Source organism: Leptonychotes weddellii, chromosome 16 (assembly GCF_054177405.1).
Source record: "Leptonychotes weddellii isolate Sample4059 chromosome 16, ASM5417740v2, whole genome shotgun sequence".
In the NCBI taxonomy this organism is placed as follows: Eukaryota; Metazoa; Chordata; class Mammalia; order Carnivora; family Phocidae; genus Leptonychotes; species Leptonychotes weddellii.
The window spans coordinates 50050503-50070317 of NC_138384.1; the positions used below are offsets into that span (position 1 = coordinate 50050503).

The following is a 19815-nucleotide window of genomic DNA, read 5'->3' on the forward strand; positions in this document are numbered from 1 at the left end:
ACGTGGCACCCTGAGGGACGCTGGAAAGTGCTGCTCCTCGCCGGGGGGACGGGATTTGCTCCTCGTTAAAGGCAGAGAAGAGCTATGCTTTCAGACTCCATGAATGTCAGTCAGCTTCCAGAGAAAACTACTATTTTAGATGCTCTTAAATACTTTTACTGAGCTAATTGACATATTTTGTACAGCACTTCAGAAATAAGAGTCTGTGCAGAGGTGGAAAGATGTTGCTGCTCCTCAAATGTTTGCACCCTGAGGTGTTACAGTCAGTTTTGGACTTGGTTAGGAAGAATACAAAAAAAGTCCCTGTTAAAAACAAAAATTGGCTTTATCCATCGATTTGTGAATTGGGCAGCATCCCATCTACCAAGTAGAAGGCAGCTCCAAAGCGCTACAGAAAGAGGAAGGTTTTTAAAGGTAGGTCAAGAATGTCAAAAAGACAAAAAAGGATTAGGTCAGATCAGGTCACCTTATTGTGGGGACAAAAGACTCTTATTAGGAGAATCTGTCATCTTTCTTTCGGGAATGGAGAGGGCCCATCCATGTAGATTAACTCTTTAGTGCTGACCAGCTTATTCCTGACTATGCAGTGAAAACTGAATTTCTAGGGAGGTTGAAAGTGCAATGAGTTTCAGTATTATGCTCTGGTTTTGTGACCTGGCCTAGCAAAAGTGACTTCATTTGGGGCCTGTGGTTTCCTCTTTCACACCCCATACAGGTCCATGACATTGAAGAAGGACAAAGGATGGTAGGCCACCCTGAATGAAGTGGTCAATGATGAGGTCAGCCTCTGGTTCCACAGTAAACCTCTCTTGCTTGTATAGTGATTGTGTCCCATCTATGAAGGAACACTTTTTTTTTTTTTAAGATTTTATTTATTTATTTGAGAGAGAGAGAATGAGAGAGAGAGAGAGCACACGAGATGGGGGAGGGTCAGAGGGAGAAGCAGACTCCCCGCCGAGCAGGGAGCCCGATGTGGGACTTAATCCAAGGACTCCAGGATCATGACCTGAGCCGAAGGCAGTCGCTCAACCAACTGAGCCACCCAGGCGCCCCTATGAAGGAACACTTTTATCCACATATTTGTTACTCCATATTCTCAGATGTACTTAATTCCTCTTAGGAGACTGACATCCCAAATACAGTGCAACTTAATCGATGCTATTTTTGGTAGAACTCATGTTGCCATTTTCAGCTGGAGCAAGTGGGCAAGGGGAGAATCTGAACCCTGAAATAAAGGGTTTTCTGAACCCAATGATCTCACCTTCTTGCTGGGAAGTGATTCTTCTTTCTTCAGGCACTGGCGGTAGTGTTATTTTAGGAACTGAAATTATCTCAGAAAAAAACAGCAGTGAGATACACATTTCAGCTGTTTAAAGACAGTGGCAGAAATATCTACAGAGAAACCCATGTTCCATCTCCCTACACATCTGTAAAAGCTAAGAAACAGTTATGACCTCAGAGAACTTTGAGAAGACAGTTCTAAGATGTCTGAGAAAAGATAGAATCAAACAGATCCCATGACTGTGCTTGGTCATTTTGAGGCTTTTATCTCCAAAATGTGATTTTTTTCATTCCTGAAAACTTTGAGAAATACCCCTGTCAATCTTAAAAGTGAATAGCTAATAATTTTACTAGCAAATTGAGCTTATTCAGGAATAATAGAGGAATTTCAAGTCAGGATAAGCACATTGTGGCAAATCACAAGCAAGTCTGAAGAGACAAAGGGAAAGCCAGCTTTTATTAGGTCTTAGGAGGAGATTGCGGAGGGTGGCTTTCAATAAAAGTCATTGAAGGGGTGCCTGGGTGGCTCAGTCGTTAAGCGCCTGCCTTCGGCTCGGGTCATGATCCCGGGGTCCTGGGATCGGGCCCCGCATCGGGCTCCCTGCTCCGTGGGAAGCCTGCTTCTCCCTCTCCCACTCCCCCTGCTTGTGTTCCCTCTCTCTCTATCTCTCTCTCTGTCAAATAAATAAATAAAATCTTTAAAAAATTTTTTAAAAATTAAAAAAAATAAAAGTCATTGAAGAACAAAATTTTGAGGTTGTCGCAGTGTTTCATTGGCTGATGTCATGGTTAGTGTGTCATTGTTGAGGCAAGGATACATCATCTTTTTTGTTAAAAGCAGATTAAATTCCTACCTCGAAAGCATTCTCCCTTGTCAAGATTAAAATTATATTCCTTTCCTGGTGTTTATGCATGTCCTACCTGCATCACTTTTTAGGGCCTCCTGACTCCATATTAAATGTTGTTTCCTTTACTAATTTTCACACCACTTTGGAGAGAGACTTAAAGAGGAAATTACAGTACACAGAATAGTTAAAATGAGAAGGAAATTGAAAAGTCATATTTATTCACTGTTCTACGAAATGTGCATTGAGCACATACTGGTTTTTCAGGAACTTTGGTAGATGAATGAGAGAAATGCAGGCACAAGACAAGCAGTCTTGCATTCATGTGGCATTTATTATGTTCAAGGAAAACACAGGATACATGAAAACAATTACTAAGTTATATTGCATGTTAGAGTGTGGCAGGTGCAATGGAAACAAGGAGAGATGATTCTGCGAGACGGGATTGGATGGAATATTACACTGGGCGGTAAGGAAGCTTTCCTTAATAAGAGCACCACTGAGAGGCACTGCCTGCCTCAGTTTGTAGACCATGGGACTTGATCTCTGGGTTGTAAATTCAGGTTCCCATGTTGGGTGTAGAGGTTACTTAAAATTAAAATCTTTAAAAAATAAATAAAAGCACTCCTGAGCAAGGGTGAGCCTTGTGGGTTTTGTTTTGTTTTATTTTTTTTTTCAATTAGCTCTGTTAAAAGGTAAAGTGAGGTTCATTAAAATTTCAAACAGCAGGGCGCCTGGGTGGCTCAGTCGTTAAGCGTCTGCCTTCGGCTCAGGTCATGATCCCAGGGTCCTGGGATCGAGCCCCACATCGGGCTCCCTGCTCGGCGGGAAGCCTGCTTCTCCCTCTCCCACTCTCCCTGCTTGTGTTCCCTCTCTCGCTGTGTCTCTCTCTGTCAAATAAATAAATAAAATCTTTAAAAAAAAAAAAAAAAAATTTCAAACAGCATATTTGAGCATACAGCACACGCACCAAACTACAGATAAGGCTATTGAGACAAAAGGGGAAAGAAAGCAAAGAAGTTATAAGATTGGCTATAGCTTAAGGAATTGCCTCATTTAGGAAAGCCTAGTTGCCTGTTTGTGACTGGGTGTTCTTAGTTTTTGATTTCTCACCCTTAAGGCATTTATAATATTTTGCTTGAATAGGTTTCAGTTTGCTTATGTAGGTGGCTAGGGCATTGCAGCCTCCTGAGTCTAAAGGCCTCCTTCTTGAGTTACGGTTCCAAGCAAAAGGATTAGGTGGCTGGGTGGCTTCAGTGTGTGGAGTTCTCAGCAGTGGAGAACCTGGGTCTCTAGCCCTTTAATTCTTTAGCCTCCTACACTCACTGGAGAGACACTCAGGAGGTGTCCATTAGAAACCTTTGCTCTGGGGCGCCCGGGTGGCTCAGTTGTTAAGCATCTGCCTTCAGCTCAGGTCCTGATCCCAGGGTCCTGGGATCGAGCCCCGCATCGGGCTCCCTGCTCAGCGGGAAGCCTGCTTCTCCCTCTCCCACTCCCCCTGCTTGTGTTCCCTCTCTCGCTGTGCCTCCCTCTGTCAAATAAATAAAATCTTTTTTTTTTTTTGATGGCATCGCTTTTTAATTGAAGGACAAAAATTGTTCACATTCAGAGATAAGCGGGCCTCATGCAGATAGTTAAAACCATCCTTCTCTTTCTTGGTTAACCATCTCCTAATTTCAAGTAACATCCACGAGTTCTTTAGGACCATCTGAAATTGTCCTCTGAGGAACTCCGCCACACCACCTCGTAACACACATGACCACACGCACCGCTGGACGGCGTCTCACTGGATATCATCATCATCAAACAGATCTTCAAAATCATTAAAAAAGTCTGCATGAACTGCCTTCTCGTTGGCTGCCAAGTCCATCAGGAGCCCCATGCTGCCTCCTGCCTCGTCCAGGTCCACGTAGGGCCCGGCGCCCTCAGGGAACATCTCGTCTACTGCCGGCTTCATCTCGCCTGCGGGGCCTCCCCCAAATAAATAAAATCTTAAGGAAGGAAGGAGGGAGGGAGGGAGGAAAGAAGGAAAGAAAGAAAGAAAGAAAGAAACCTTTGCTCTGGGGTGGGGGGCACCTGTGATGTGGTTTTGGAATATAGGTGAGGTTTGGTGGGGTGGGGTCCGGAGCCAATGGCCAAGAAAGAATTCTTTTTTTTAAATAAAGATTTTATTTATTTATTTGACAGAGAGAGATAGTGAGAGAGGGAACACAAGCAGGGGGAGTGGGAGAGGGAGAAGCAGGCTCCCCGCTGAGCAGGGAGCCCGATGCGGGGCTCGATCCCAGGACCCTGGGATCATGACCTGAGCTGAAGGCAGACGCTTAACCGACTGAGCCACCCAGGCACCCCCAAGAAAGAATTCTTGAGGCGTCTTTGGTGCAAAAAGGTGGATAGGACCCGTGGGCAGAAAGAACTGCTGCACAAAGGTTGTGAGGGGTGACTGATTATACACTTGGGAGTTGGGGAAAGTAAGGAAAAGGCAGACGCTTAATGACTGAGCCACCCAGGAGCCCCTAGTTTTTTGGTTTGGTTTGTTATTTTTTTTAAGATTTTATCTACTTATTTGATAGAGAGCACAAGTGGAGAGGTGGGAAGGACAGAGGGAGAGGAAGGAGCAGACTCCCTGCTGAGCAGTGAGCCTGACATGGGGCTCGATCCCAGGACCCCAAGATCATAACCTGAGTCGAAGGTAGGCACTTAACTGACTGAGCCACCCAGGTGCCCCAATTTTTGAGTTTTAAAAGTCACCAGGCTTGGCTGGGATAGAGCCCAAAGTGCACTGCTCCTGGTAGGCAAACTGGAGACAAACAGTAAAAACAGCTATCTGAAAAACACCTGGGATGCACAGGGGATTATTCACTCTTCTGGGAGGGCTTCCCTGAGAGCAGCAAGCAAGGAAACACCTCTCCTGGGACAAAGGAGTTGGCTGGCGCCATTTCCCTACCCCTCTCATCAGGATAAACCAGCTTCAGTAAACAGCACAGTGCCAACACCAGAGGCCTAACCTGCATACACCTGCATACAACACCCACCTGCACTCTGCCAGTACTGCCCTTCTAGGGCAAGTGCCTTAAGTCCCAGTGCAGTGGTCCCCTTCCCCAGAAAACCAGCAGAAAGCCCTGTACACACCACATCCCCTGACCAGAGAGTTTTACAAGGCTTCAGTTCTAGTGGAAGTAGCATCAGGTCTCATTTAACAAGCAGGCCAGAGCACACCTGGTGAAAACTTACCACATGCCCACTGCAGGCAAGGAGAGCCTCTACAGATGACTGGCCTGAAGGATAGAAGAGTCAAAATACAGCATCAGAGTGCATGCAGCACCAGAGACACTCCCTGAAGGACCAGGCCGTGGACACTATATGACCTCTTTTTCATAAAGCCATTACTCTCAGGATCAGGGAACATAACAGGCTTTTCTAATACACAGAAGAAGACAGAGACCTAAACAAAATGCCAAGACGAAGTAATTCTTCCCAAAAGAAAGAACAAGATAAGGCCACGGCCAGAGATCTAAGTGAAACAAATATAAGGAATATGCCTGATGGAGAATTTAAAGCAACAATCATGAGGATACTCACTGGGCTTGAGAAAAGAATGGAAGACTTCAGGGAGGCCCTTACCACAGAAATAAGAGTTAAAAAAACAGGGTTGGGGGTGCCTGGGTGGCTCAGTCGTTAGGCGTCTGCCTTTGGCTCGGGTCATGATCCCGGGGTCCTGGGATCGAGCCCCGCATCGGGCTCCCTGCTCGGTGGGGGGCCTGCTTCTCCCTCTCCCACTCCCCCTGCTTGTGTTCCCTCTCTTGCTGTGTCTTTCTGTCAAATAAATAAATAAAATCTTTAAAAAAAAAAAACAGGGTTGCCTGGGTGGCTCAGTTGTTAAGCATCTGCCTTCAGCTCAGGTCATGATCCCAGGGTCCTGGGATCGAGCCCCACATCAGGCTCCCTGCTCCGCGGGGAGCCTGCTTCTCCCTCTCCCACTCTCCCTGCTTGTGTTCCCTCTCTCGCTGTGTCTCTCTCTGTCAAATAAATAAATAAAATCTTTAAAAAAATAAATAAATAAATAAAAATAAAAGAGAACTGCTGTCTTACAGGAAAACTTCTCCATTTGCAGTAACTCAATTCACAAAAATAAGTACCTTATTGAATAAATTCCCATACAAATATAAATGTTTCTGACGTTCCCATGGTATTAACAAAGGCACAAGGGGCACCTGGTGGCTCAGTCGGTTAAACATCCATCTCTTGATTTCTGCTCAGGTCATGATCTCACAGTTGAGATCAAGCCCCATGTAGGGCTTTGTCCTGGGCATGGAGGCTGCTTAGGATTCTCTCTCTCCTTCTCCCTCCTCCCCTCCCCTTCCACTTAAGCACTCTCTCTCTCAAGAAATTAAAAATAACAATTTAAAAATAAACAAAAGTATAGCAAATTTTAAATAAGTAAATCCATTTGATGAAAATAATTGCATTGTAACATATAAAATATCATTACCAATATTTTTATTGGTAAAAACAAGAACAGAAGAACCCATATTTACTATTTTATTCCTAGAATAAGTTTATAGGCACTTATATTTGATAAAAGTAAATGATGAATTTATTGGAAGAAATAATTTATTTAAAATAAATTACTAAATATTAAAATATTGGAAAAAATAAAATATTGGAGATTTAGTTAAAAACTCATAGCAAACATTTCTAGCTTTAATCTTAGAGAAAAATAAGTACTAGATCTAAACATAAAGAATAGCAAATCTGTTAGATAAAAATATTGCAGTATGTTTTCAAAGTTTTATGAGTAAAATATTACTAAACATGAACCAAACTAGATGGAACAGAACAGTTTTGGTGTTTTTTTTTTTTTTTGGAACAAAACAGTTTTTTTTAATATTTCCATCCATTGAAATTAAAAAGTAATGGAAAATGAAAGATACATAAAATAAAAAATAAAAGGTAAAGAAAATATTTAAATATATAGAATGTAAAATAAGAATGGTAATCTTAACATGTTCTTGGCAGTGTTTCTGAATAGGAAATTCCTAGAGGAAAGAGATAATAAATTATGAAATGTTTTTCTCACAAACATTAGAAAAATGCATAACACTGGAAATGTCATTGAATTTCTCAAGATACACTTAGTCTTTTGTTGAAATATTATTTTATGTCCATTTCCCCTTACACAAAATTTACATGATCTTTTATAAAAATAATATTCAAGCATGACTTGTAATTTGGAGTTTGTTAGTGTGGCCTGCAATTGTAAAGACATGTGTGGAAAAACCATCCAGAATGCCAAATATGTAAAATGTTATATCTTTTCTACTATTGTTTAATGAGCCACATTTTACACAGTAGGATTTTTGAGAACTTTCTTCTCCCAAATTTTCCAGAGTGATGGTTCAATTCAGGGTTAATTAAGTCAGTAATTCCTTCTTTCATTTTGCAACTGAGTAAACGAAATGAAATAAAGAGTAATTAACATTAAAATATTGAAGAGATGCCTCACTGTCGACAAACTACTGGACTGGTGATAACCCAATTGTGGGGCTATGGGGGAATCATGTCCCACTATCATTTATCACTGACTTTCTATGGTCACTGACTAGTAAATTCCACCAAGGGAATGGGGAGGAGAAAGTAACTCAAGAGGAAGTCTGATCAGAGGTGAGTTAAGAAACATTAGTGATTACTTAAAAATGAATGAAGGATACTCACTAATTGTTCTGGTATCAATTTCAATGTGGGCAGGAATTTTTCCACACATCCAAGCAAGCGATTCTCTGGACACCAGCTCGGTGTCTTAGAATTCAACTCAATTCTGGGGGCACCTGGGTGGCTCAGTCGTTAGGCGTCTGCCTTCGGCCCAGGTCATGGTCCCAGGGTCCTGGGATCGAGCCCCGCATCGGGCTCCCTGCTCAGCGGGAGGCCTGCTTCTCCCTCTCCCACTCCCCCTGCTTGTGTTCCCTCTCTTGCTCTCTCTGTCAAATAAATTAATAAAATATTAAAAAAAAAAAAAAGAATTCAACTCAATTCTGGCTCCATCCACCTGGAGATAGCGTCAGATTCCACAAGTTAAGGGTCCAGTCCCATAATACTGCCCCACCCCCACCAAATTAAGACATCACCTTCAAGTTCAGATTCTCACCTGTACTTCAGACCAACTGGCTATAGATCAGAGTTTCTCACGATCAGTTTGGGTTCAGTTAATTTGCTAGAACAGCTCACAAATGAATGATGAAACATTTTTCTTATAAATCACAATATCACACTCCTCCATTGTAAATCATGTTCTTTCCAGTTGGGGAGCTGGATGTGAATAGGTGAGAAGTGTGTCAGAGTGAATATGCACCTAAAATTTGTACATTATAAATTTGTCAAAAAATTTCACAAGGAAATTTATAATTTTTTTTTGAAGATTTTATTTATTTATTTGAGAGAGAGAATGAGAAAGAGAGAGAGCATGAGAGGGGGGAGGGTCAGAGGGAGAAGCAGACTCCCTGCCGAGCAGGGAGCCCGATGCGGGACTCGATCCTGGGACTCGATCCTGGGACTCGATCCTGGGACTCCAGGATTATGACCTGAGCCGAAGGCAGTCGCTTAACCAACTGAGCCACCCAGGCGCCCCAAGGAAATTTATAATTTTTAAGAACACAACTTAATCATAAGACACAACCCAATAAAGTGAGAGGAATACACTTTGAACAAACACTTCAAAATGTAATATACATGTGTTTCATGTTGGTTTCAAGGACTGCCCAAATTGCTTTATAAACGCAGTGCAGTCTGGGCACCTGGGTGGCTCAGTCAATAAGCATCTGCCTTTGGCTTGGGTCGTGATCTCAGGGTCCTGGGATCAAGCCCTGTGTCGGGTTCCCTGCTCAGCGGGGAGCCTGTTTCTCCCTCTCCCACTTCCCCTGCTTGTGTTTCCTCTCTCCCTGTCTCTCTCTCTGTCAAAAAAATAATAAATAAAATCTTTAAAAAAAAAAATTCAGTGAAATCCAAAATCCAGCAAGTTGTGTGTGAGTGCACACGCACATGTGTGAGAAAGAGAAGAAAATTGACAAACTGACTTTAAATTATAGGGACATCAAAAGGCCAAAAACTGTCAAGACTGTTTGAAAGAAAAAATTAGTAGGCTTTACCCAACCAGACCACACCATTTCATTAAAAGACTACACAAATTGAGACAGTTTGATTGTGGCACAGATAGACAAATAGAGAAATAGAATAAAATAATATCCCTATACTGCCATTTGACTTGTGAAAAAGATTATACTGAAGTGCAGTAGGTTTGGAATTCTTTTTCAATAATTGGTGCTGGGACAAGGAAATATCCATATGGGAACGAATGACTCCTATCTTCCCTTATTTGGTACTGTAAAATGGAAGCATGTAAATTTGCTTCAAACAATATAGATTGCACATGCCAAATGAGTAACAGTAAGATTGCCTGAGTCCACACAGGTGTTAATAGAAATAGCTGGTGGACAAAGAGATTACCACTTTAATGACATGGTAGAAGCTGGAATGCTGATAGCATAAATTAGCTCTATGATTCTGTGATAGCCTTATATGGAATCCAGGTTGGGGACTACCTATGGCAAAAGCCTCTGAATGCCACCCAGGGGCAACTGCTACGATGTTGGACCAGAAAAATTTTATTTGAGATACAATTACTAACTGGCCATTGGGATTTGAAACTGCTCATAAGACTGAAAATCATAAAGTAATTCTGACACCTGAAATACCCATAATGATTCAGGTGATGTTAGAGAAACACTCTAATAAGGAAGGCAGTGCCCAGAAGTGTTCCCTAATAAAATGGAAATGATTTGTGCAGGAATATGCTACCAGGGGAATCCAAGGAGGTACTCTTTGTATTCACAAGCAGGTAGCCTCTTTTCCCCTAGGGCCAAGTTTGGAAACAGGTGTGGAGCTCCTGGATCCTATGATCACATGACCATGTGGGTGGTAACTTGGCCCACAGGTATCAGCTCTACTTCCAGAGGAACTAGAGACTAAGGTCAGCAACAAGGGCAGACTTGTCTGCAGTACCAACCCTCAGTGAAAATTCTGGACACCAAAGCTTGAGTGAGCTTCCCTGGTTGGCAATACTCCATGTGTATTGTCATACATAGTTGCTGAGGAAAATCAGTGCCATCCACCTGACTCCACTGGAGGACAACTGGAAGGTCAGTGCCTGGTTTCTCCTAGACCCTGCCCTATGGGCCTTCTTCTATTGCTGGTTTTAATCTTTTGCTGTAATACATTGTAACCATGAATATAATGGCATTGCTGAGTTCTGTGCATTCTTCTAGTGAAATATTGAACCTAAGGGTAGTTTTGGAGACGTCTTGAACTGTATCATGTATTTTGCTTCAGGTCATGATCTCAGGGTCCTGGGATCGAGCCCCGCATCGGGCTCCCTGCTCAGCGGGGCGCCTGCTTCTCCCTCCCACTCCCCCTGCTTGTGTTCCCTCTCTCGCTGTGTCTCTGTCAAATAGATAAATAAAATCTTTAAAAAGAATTTATTTTGATGCTAAATTTGTCCCAGATCTGGGTGATGGGAACACCTTAAAGCTACAGCCTCTGTGTGTGTGTGTGTGTATGTGTGTGAATATTATTCTTTGAGCATTTCTTTGTTTCCAAATGCAAGAATATTTTCAGGCACATGTTGCACCTTTTCTGTCCCAGATTGGAATCAGCTTCTCCAAGGAGTTCTGGTTCATCTTATCAGAAAATGGTATTTGTAAATAAACAATTGAGCACTAGTTGTGCTCTCTTAGACTGGTAAGTCATTGACTGTCAGAGTTGGGGGGCTAGGATACGCACACATGTATACATTTCTATATACATTGATTTCTTTAACTATGATTATACCTATAGAGATATCACACCTATCTTTGGAATTGTGAGGCGCTGAGAGCACTCTCCCTTAGGGCTTTTATTTAAATGCAGGGTATAGGGGCACCTGGGTGGCTCAGATGGTTAAGCGTCTGCCTTTGGCTCAGGTCATGATCCCAGGGTCCTGGGATCGAGTCCCACATCAGGCTCCCTGATCCTTGGGAGCCTGCTTCTCCCTCTGCCTCTCTCTCTCTGTCTCTCATGAATAAATAAATAAAATCTTTAAAAAAAATAAAATAAAATAAATGCAGGGTATAGGATACAGCTAGACAAAGAACAGTCCAGCACTGAGGCTTAAAGACACAACTGCACAGAAGACCCTCAGGATCCTTATTCACAACTGGACATGCTTCATGTCTGGATTGAACCACTAAGATCTGTGTGATGATGGAACTTGACTTTAGGAGAGCTGAAGGCATAAGTTCCCAGCAGGAACTTTAAGGCCCCTCTGATTCCAAGACCTGAGCCAAGTGAAAGTCATCAGGAAAGAAACCAACCTTGGGAGACCTTAAGACATTAAGGAGCACGTTGTATTCCCACTGCTTTTATCTTGGCGAAGAATCAAACTAGATATCCAGATGTCCCCAGAGATAATTATAAAACGATCTCTATCCTCCATAGTATCCTCCTGTTGGTTAAGTGTTTTTAATTATAAATCACACTTTTTTTTAAAAGATTTTTATTTATTTATTTTACAGAGAGAGAGAGAGAGCGCACAAGCAGGCAGAGTGGCAGACAGAGGGAGAGGGAGAAGCAGGCTCTCCGCCGAGCAGGGAGCCTGACGCGGGGCTCGATCCCCATGACCCTGGGATCGTGACCTGAGCCGAAGGCAGACGCTTAACCGACTGAGCCACCCAGGTGCCCCTTAAATCACACATTCTTAATCCTTTGCCTGCATCACTGCAAAAAGATAGCTGCCAAAATATTAAGTATGTGTGCATCATATGAGGCGTGGCTATTGTTTTTTTTTTTTTTTAAGAATTTATTTATTTGAGAGGGACAGACAGAGACAGTGATAGAGACAGCAAGAGAGGGGAGGAGAATGAGAAACAGACTCCCCACTGAGCAGGGAGCAGGGGCTCGATCCCAGGACCCTGGGATCGTGACCTCAGCTGAAGGCAGACGCTTAACCGACTGAGCCACCCAGGCACCCAGGTGTGGCTATTGGTTTAAGGAAAATTTCAAAAACAAATTATTCCAGCAACAAAGGTGTTTATAATCATGTAAAGATTGGTAACCATCTTACCTCTCCACCACCAAGATCCGAACTTTAAGAAAGGTATCAGTATAAAAATAGAATTACCATATGATCCAGTAATTCCACCAGTGGGTATTTACCCAGAGAAGAGGAAAACCCTAATTCAAAAAGATACATGCACTCTATGTTTATTGCAGCATTATTTACAATAGCCAAATTATGGAAGCAACGTCTGTCCATCGATAGATGAATGCATAAAGAAGACACGGTGTATATATATATATATATGTATATATATATATATATATATACACACACACAATGAAGTATTACTCAGCCATAAAAAGAATGAAATCTTGCCATTTGCAAGAACATAGATGGACCTAGAGGGTGTTAAGCTAAGCGAAATAAGTCAGTCACAGAAAGACAAATACCATTTGACTTCACTCATATGTGGAATTTAAGAAGCAAAACAAAGAATAATGAGACAGATGAAAAAACAGACTCTTAAATATAGTGAACACACTGATGGTTACCAGAGGGGAGGTGGGGGGGATGGGTGAAAAAGGTGAGGGGGATTAAGAGTACACTTATGATGAACACTGAGTAATGTATAGAATTGTTCACTATATTGTACACCTAAAACTAATATAACACTGTACATTAGTTACACTGGAATTTCAATTTTTTTGTTATCAGGAAATTCATTAAATTTGAAATTATGTTATTTTTAACTAATTCTAGTTCCCCTTCTGGCCAAACAAATTCCACTGAGAGAGCATCCTGTAGAGGTTTCAATTCAGTTTCCCAACATGCTTTATAATCTATCAGTGTTACCACAGGTTTCGTTAGAATCCATTAAATTAATCTTACTGGTTATACCAGTATCACACCAAGTAACAGTTATATTACGGATTAGACAACGATCATTACAAAATATGTCAGATTTAGAGTAGTATTTTCTTGGCCTTCCCCTCCAAAAGTGGCTTTGCGCATACACTAGATACCATCATGGAATGGAGTTTAAATCAAGGGCCAAGTGTCAGCCAGATTTTTGAAATCTTCTTTTGAGGACACAGTATCTGCATACTGGGGTCTACCTCTAATGAACGCTTTGGCTTCCTAATATAAAAGAAGGCATTAGCCAAATCCAGAACAAAACACTGATGTCTCTGAGCATGCAGCATAACTTTAATTGTAGATAGCATATTGGATACAGCTGATGATTTGGGGCCCAGGGTGGGGGTTACAACTATCAAGTCCTCCAAAATCTACAGTTAACCTCTCCTTTCCATCAGCTTTCCTTACACACCATGAGACCTTTAAATGGGAATTTGTAAATACTAACACAGCTGCATCTAAAAGATCCTGGGGGTGCCTGGCTAGCTCAGTTGGAAGAGCACGCAACTCTTGATCTCGGGGTAGTGAGTTCGAGCCCCCATGCTGGGTGTAGAGATTACTTAAAAAAATAAAAGCTTAAACAATTTTTTAAATTAAAAAAAATCGAAGATCCTTAACTAGGGGCACGTGGCTGGCTCAGTCAGTAGAGAATGTGACTCTTGATCTTTGGGGTCCTGAGTTCAAGCCCCACGTTGGGCGTAGAGCTTACTTCAAAAAAAAAAAAAGGACTAAGTAGATTTATATAACACCATATCCATTCCAATAATGCACTATGGTCAGGGGGAGGCAACAACCATACATGGTTTCTGTCCAGAAATTCCTTTGTGGACTGTGCTTTCACCTGTAAGTCTTCTATAGTAACATCATATTCCTGTAATATCTCCCTCTCAATTTTCATTTGACTTTTAAGTCATAACAATACACAGATCATCAAGCCTAGCAACTGTATATTTTTTACTGCCCTAAGGCCATGTCACCAATACCAATGAAAGCAGACTTGGGGTCCCTGCTGGAAGGTCATGAGACCCCATCACTCAGTCAAATCCTCTGCATTTCCTTGCCTGGTTATAATCAAAACAGGTTCTGAGAAGATTATAGAGGCCTCTTATTTATAATCTTAATATTTTAAAAGTTTATTTTGGCTAGGATAAATTGAATTTGTCCCAGTTCTTTGAACAGACTGCCAATTTCTTAGTGATCCACCAAAATTTTATTAACTATTCTACCTTCTCCTTTTTAAAGATGTTACTTTTAATCAACTCCTGAACATCTTTATCTGATTTAGTTATTCTGAGAATTCTTCCATCTTTTATTTATAGTTATCTTTCTTCTGAATAATCCTTATCTTCCCCCCAGTATAAAAACCCACTCAAGAGAGCTGAACAGGGGCGCCTGGGTGGCTCAGATGGTTGAGCGTCTGCCTTCGGCTCAGGTCATGATCCCAGAGTCCTGGGATCGAGTCCCGCATCAGGCTCCCTGCTCCGCGGGAAGTCTGCTTCTCCCTCTGCCTCTCTCTCTCTCTCTCTCTGTCTTTCATGAATAAATAAATAAAATCTTTAAAAAAAAAAAGAGAGAGAGCTGAACAGAACAGAGATGCATAACATCATGCCTCACATCATACTGTCTCCCCTTTTACCATGTCCATCAGCTGGCTCAGAGGGATGGCGATAGAAGGTATGGTTTCATACTGAATCACAGGCTATAATCTACACGTTTAAGAGGCTCTAGCTGCTTCTCTGATGCCTTTATTTTTGCTGGCGGGGGGGCAGCCAAGGAACCACATTCTTGGCTGACGTCCCCTCAGTTTGTATTTGATTTGCAATCCATTTAGCAAGGACCTAGACCCCAGTTCTCACTTATGTTTCTCCTCCTGTTTCTGAGTGCAGCACTTGTGCACACGCAACCCAGGGATGGCCTGGAAACCAACCCATTACCAAAAATCCTTCCTCACCAGCCTCTGTCATCTTTTTCCTGTGCACTAAGTCATTTTTTTTTAAGTAGGCTCCACACTCAATGTGGGGCTTGAATTCATGATCCTGAGATCAAGAATCACATGCTCTACCAACTGAGCCAGCCATGCGCTCCCCTCTTAGTCATTATTATTTGAATTAAAATCAGGAGTTATATTAAATATCCCATCCTTATCACCAACTGCAACCATTTCACGAATATTGTAATTCAAAATACTTGCAAGACTCCACAGAACATACTCATGTGAGGTTTTCTTAAAAGCAAAGGATATAACATAGCAAGAGAAAGAATGCAGGGCCATATTGGGAGTCAAACATCCATGCAGTTTCCCAGATTCTTATTCACACACTCCTGTGATTCACTCCCAGATTAAGCCACAAATATGTGACTGATGAACCCTGGCTTCCAGAGAGTCAGAAGATTCCAGTAGGAGTTTTTATGCCTTTCTGGTAACACACTCAAGCCAGACTATCTAACCATTATGCCAGTTGGAAACCATCAGCAACCAAACTGGGACTAGGTGTGGTCAGGAAATTTTTGGATATTAAACAACACATAATAAATCCCACGGCCCTTATCTTAGCAGAGTGTCAAAGACAGATACTCAGAAGTTCCTAGAAATAAAGTTAGAACTTTTTCAGTCCAATTTTAAACTAATTCTATCTCAAGATGAAACAAATGCACAATATATCAAAATCTGGGGAATGCTGCTAACATAGTCATTACAGGGAAACTTACAAAATTACTAAATTAGAGGGGAGTTTTCAAATAAATAACATAGTCCACCTTAAGAAAGTAGGAAAAAGACTAAATCCTATAGGCAACCCCATTTACTCCATCATCTCTCTCCTCGTGCCTTGGGAGTAGTCCTGCCTCAGTGGCAGCATAAATTGGCAACTCAGGAAAGCTGTTTCTATATGAGTCACCAAGAACACTGAGTAAGTCAGGATGCCTGGGTGACTCAGTAAGTTGAGCATCTGCCTTCAGCTCAGGTCAGGATCCCAGGGTCCTAGGATCGAGTCCCTCATTGGGCTCCCTGCTCAGCAGGGAACCTGCTTCTCCCTCTGCCTGCCACTCCCCCTGCTTGTGCTTTCTCTCCCTCTCTGACAAATAAATAAATAAAATCTTAAAAAAAAAAAAAAAGGAAAAGAATATTGGATAAGTCACAAAAACCACATCCCTGGAATCCCAGATCTCCCTTCTCTCAATCCATTTTCCTGCCAGTGCAGGAACAGTTCTGACCTGAGGCATCTAGGGTCTAAGGGAATCCACAAATATTTAGGTTATTTGTCCTGTAAGTTATCTTGGCCACAGGAGACAGCTCTGGAAGTCCTGAAAATTTCTGTACTCTTCTCATCCTACTCAGCCATAATATGGGAATACTATGAGCAGGTACCTTTCGTGGGGCATCTGTGTAGTGTCCTGCAATCTCTCTAACTCCGTATTAATCACACTTTGTGTCTGTGTCCATTATAGTTCCCACCTGGCCCCTGTAGTCTTCCAGCCAGTGACATCTACCTACTGAATTCTGAACTCAGGCTCCTTGCCAGGTACCAGAGGCCAGTCTCCTCTTAACAGTGCTTGGGGATATGAAACATTCCATGGGGACAAGGGACTAAACTCATTCTGCTTCCAGATGCACTGGAGGTTGTCACAACCACCTCCCCACATAGTTACTTTTGGACCCAAAAATTAAACTAGCACCCAGGCTGCCATGACAGGTCTCACAAAGCTCCTAAGTCTTTCCTATAAGACCTTGGGTAGCAACGCAAATTAGGCCAAACCTGGAGTGAGAGCTTTTCTCTGCCATCATCGTGTCCCGTCTGAGACATGAAAAACTGGGGACTCCCACAAACTTTATCCTTTCATGTTGGTAGAACACAACTGTGTCCTCAACACACAATAAGCAGAACCTTCCAGATTAAAAGTAGCTCAAAGAGGGGCACCTGCATGGCTCATTCAGTTAAGCGTCTGCCTTCAACTCGGGTCATGATTCCCAGGACCCTGAGATGGAGCAGGGAGCCTGCTTCTCCCTCTCCCTCTGCGCAGCCCCCCACCCCCGCTGGGGCTCTCTCTCTAATAAATAAATAAAATCTTAAAAAAAAAAAAGTAGCTCAAAAAATAAGCCCTTTATTACTGTACAAACATGAGTGAAGTGAGGCATGTGCTTCCAGGGCTGGAGGCCGTGAGACCATACACATCCACAATGAGCATCACACAAGATGAAAAAGTCCATGAAGATAAACCTTTGCAAGATACCTGGAAAACCCATCTTGTGTGCTGATTTTTCCCATGCTTAACCCAGACAAAAGGGAGAAAATGAGGCCCCCCATGGGCCATGGAGGCCAATCATGACTCCTTCTAGGGACTGTGGAGACAGCACAGGTCTACCTGCCTAAGCGTGCTGGAGTGACTGACACACACTGTGGAACTGACAGATGGTCATAGTGGGATGGTTTCTGCCACTGGCAAAGGGAGGTGGCAATTTACAACGTGCAACACAGCTCCTGATAGCACCTGACATACCAGGCACTCACAAGGAACCTCCCCAGTGCAGAGGTTCCTATGTATGAGGTACCACTTCTGAATGATGGCTCCCTCACAAAGCCTCCTCTCAGAGCTTCACTCTGGGGAGAGCTGTTAGGCTGAACAAGGAGATGGCACATTCCCTGTACCACTGTCCAGTGTGGATTTTCCAGTGCTGAATAAAGTTTGGTCCTTGGGTAAAGACTGTCCTACGTCTGCTGCACTCATAATCACTGCTAGGAATTCTCAAATGGACAATAAGTTGGGGGCCTTGGCTAAAGGACTCCCCACATCTGCTATGGTATTAAGGTTCTTCTCCATTATGAATCTTCTGATGGAGAACAAGTGTGTGTTTGCGGTTAAACTCTTTCCCACATTTGCTGCACACATAGGGCCGTTCTCCGGTATGAACTTTCCAGTGCCGAATAAGATTTGGCCTTTGGGTAAAGGCTTTCCCACATCTGCTGCACTCATAAGGATTTTCTCCAGAGTGAACTTTCTGGTGCTGAATGAGTTTAGAGATGCAGCTAAAGGCTTTCCCACATCGGCTGCACTCGTAATCACTGCCATGAATTCTCCAGTGCACATTAAGGTGGGAACTCTGGCTAAAGGCCTTCCCACACTCGCTGCACTCATAAGGCCTTTCTCCAGTGTGAGTCCTCTGGTGCAGAACAAGTGTATGTTTGCGGCTGAACTCCTTCCCACATGTGCTACATACATAAGGCCTTGCTCCTGTGTGAACTTCTTGGTGTCTAATGAGGTTAGACTTACTGCTAAAGAATTTTCCACAATTACTGCACTGATAGAGTCTTTCACCCGTGTGAACTCGCTTGTGTTCAATCAGGCCAGAGATCTGTCTAAAGAATTTCCCACATTCACTGCACTCGTAAGGCCTTTCCCCAGTGTGTATGGTCTCATGTTTAAAAAGGTCACAGCTTTGACTAAAGAATTTCCCACATTTGCTGCACTCATAAGGCCTTTCTCCAGTGTGGATTCTCCGGTGCCGAGTAAGCGTGTCTTTGCGGGTGAACAATTTCCCACATTCGATGCACTTGTGATGCCGCTGTCCAGGGTGAAGGGCTCCCCCAAGCCTGGTGTTCTTGTGGGGCTTCATCCTAATGTGGGGGACCTGGTGCTGAAGAAGGTCAGAGGTGGCTGGAAAGTCCCTTCTACGCTCACTGTGTGTATAGGTCTTCTCTGGCACATAGAATCTGCAGGTTTTCACCGAGTCCCTGCCCTCATCTCTTCTGAAGGATTTCTCTGCAGTGTGGTGCTGATGGACGTTTGCACCGTGCCAGAAGTGCTTCCAACAGGCCCCGCCCGTGTGTGGTTCCAGCCTGGCTTCTCCCCCCTGGTATTCAGTCAGGTGTAAGATTTCTTTCAATACTGAGCCAGATATGTCACATGGCTGGGGGTTCAGACCTGCCACCGGAGTCCTGACTTGTGACACTCCTTCTGAAGAAACACTCTGCTCAGGGGACGGAGCCTCATCCTCCACTGCACACCAACCCCCTGAAAGCAGAGGAGTACTGTTGACATGCATGTTAGACTCGCGGGTGGGGGCAACCCCATCGCTAATGTGTGTACGACACACCCGGGAATACCTCAGTGGGACTGTTTACAGGACAAGAGAGGTAGGAACAGGTTGAGGAAGGGGTTGCAATGCAGACCAATTCTCTGAAGGTCACTGAATGAAGGGCGCCTCCGGAGGACAAGGATATGTGGACAGAGAACAGAGAAGAGCAAGTGGCTTCCAGGAGGTATCCGGCTGTCGAGGCGGGAGTGCTGTGCAGAAGGGCACGTACAGGCCCAGGAGGACCCACTTACAAGTGTGCAGCTGGGGCTCAAGGTTACTTAAGGATACGTGCGCATCTCGTGACATGTCAAGTGTACGCCAATGCTGCAGGAAATGCAGACCCAGCAGGGGGCAGCCTGGGTGCTGGGCAGATGGAAGACGGCAAGGGGCTAGAAGGCATACAGGAGATAAGCTGCAGTGTCAAGAATGGGGAAGGACGGGTACCAAGGATGGCCACCAGCCTTGAAGCTGAACACCAGGGTGAAAAGTTAGTACTACTAGTTTTGAACCTAACCCTGATATCATGCCCTTCCCTCATATCCACTCACCAAGTCCAGGCCCCCTCCGAGCCTCTCTTTCTGTGACTGGGGTCATAGCCACCTGGTCAGGCATCTGGG

The 19815-nt window shown here is 43.4% G+C and overlaps 2 protein-coding genes and 1 pseudogene across 2 annotated transcripts in view; 1 reads left to right on the forward strand and 2 right to left on the reverse strand.

Moving 5' to 3' along the window:
• Window positions 1-19815, forward strand: part of ZNF274 (zinc finger protein 274) — a 365529-nt gene that overhangs the window by 116139 nt on the left and 229575 nt on the right. The gene's annotated exons all lie outside the window — the stretch shown is intronic.
• Window positions 3677-4107, reverse strand: LOC145717697 (COP9 signalosome complex subunit 9 pseudogene; annotated as a pseudogene).
• ZNF671 (zinc finger protein 671) overlaps window positions 12397-19815 on the reverse strand; it is a 30445-nt gene continuing 23026 nt past the window's right edge. The window contains exon 4 of the mRNA XM_006749527.3: window positions 12397-19134. Within this exon, the coding sequence (XP_006749590.2) occupies window positions 17927-19134 (1208 nt within the window). The 3' untranslated portion in view covers window positions 12397-17926. The remainder of the gene's footprint in view (window positions 19135-19815) is intronic.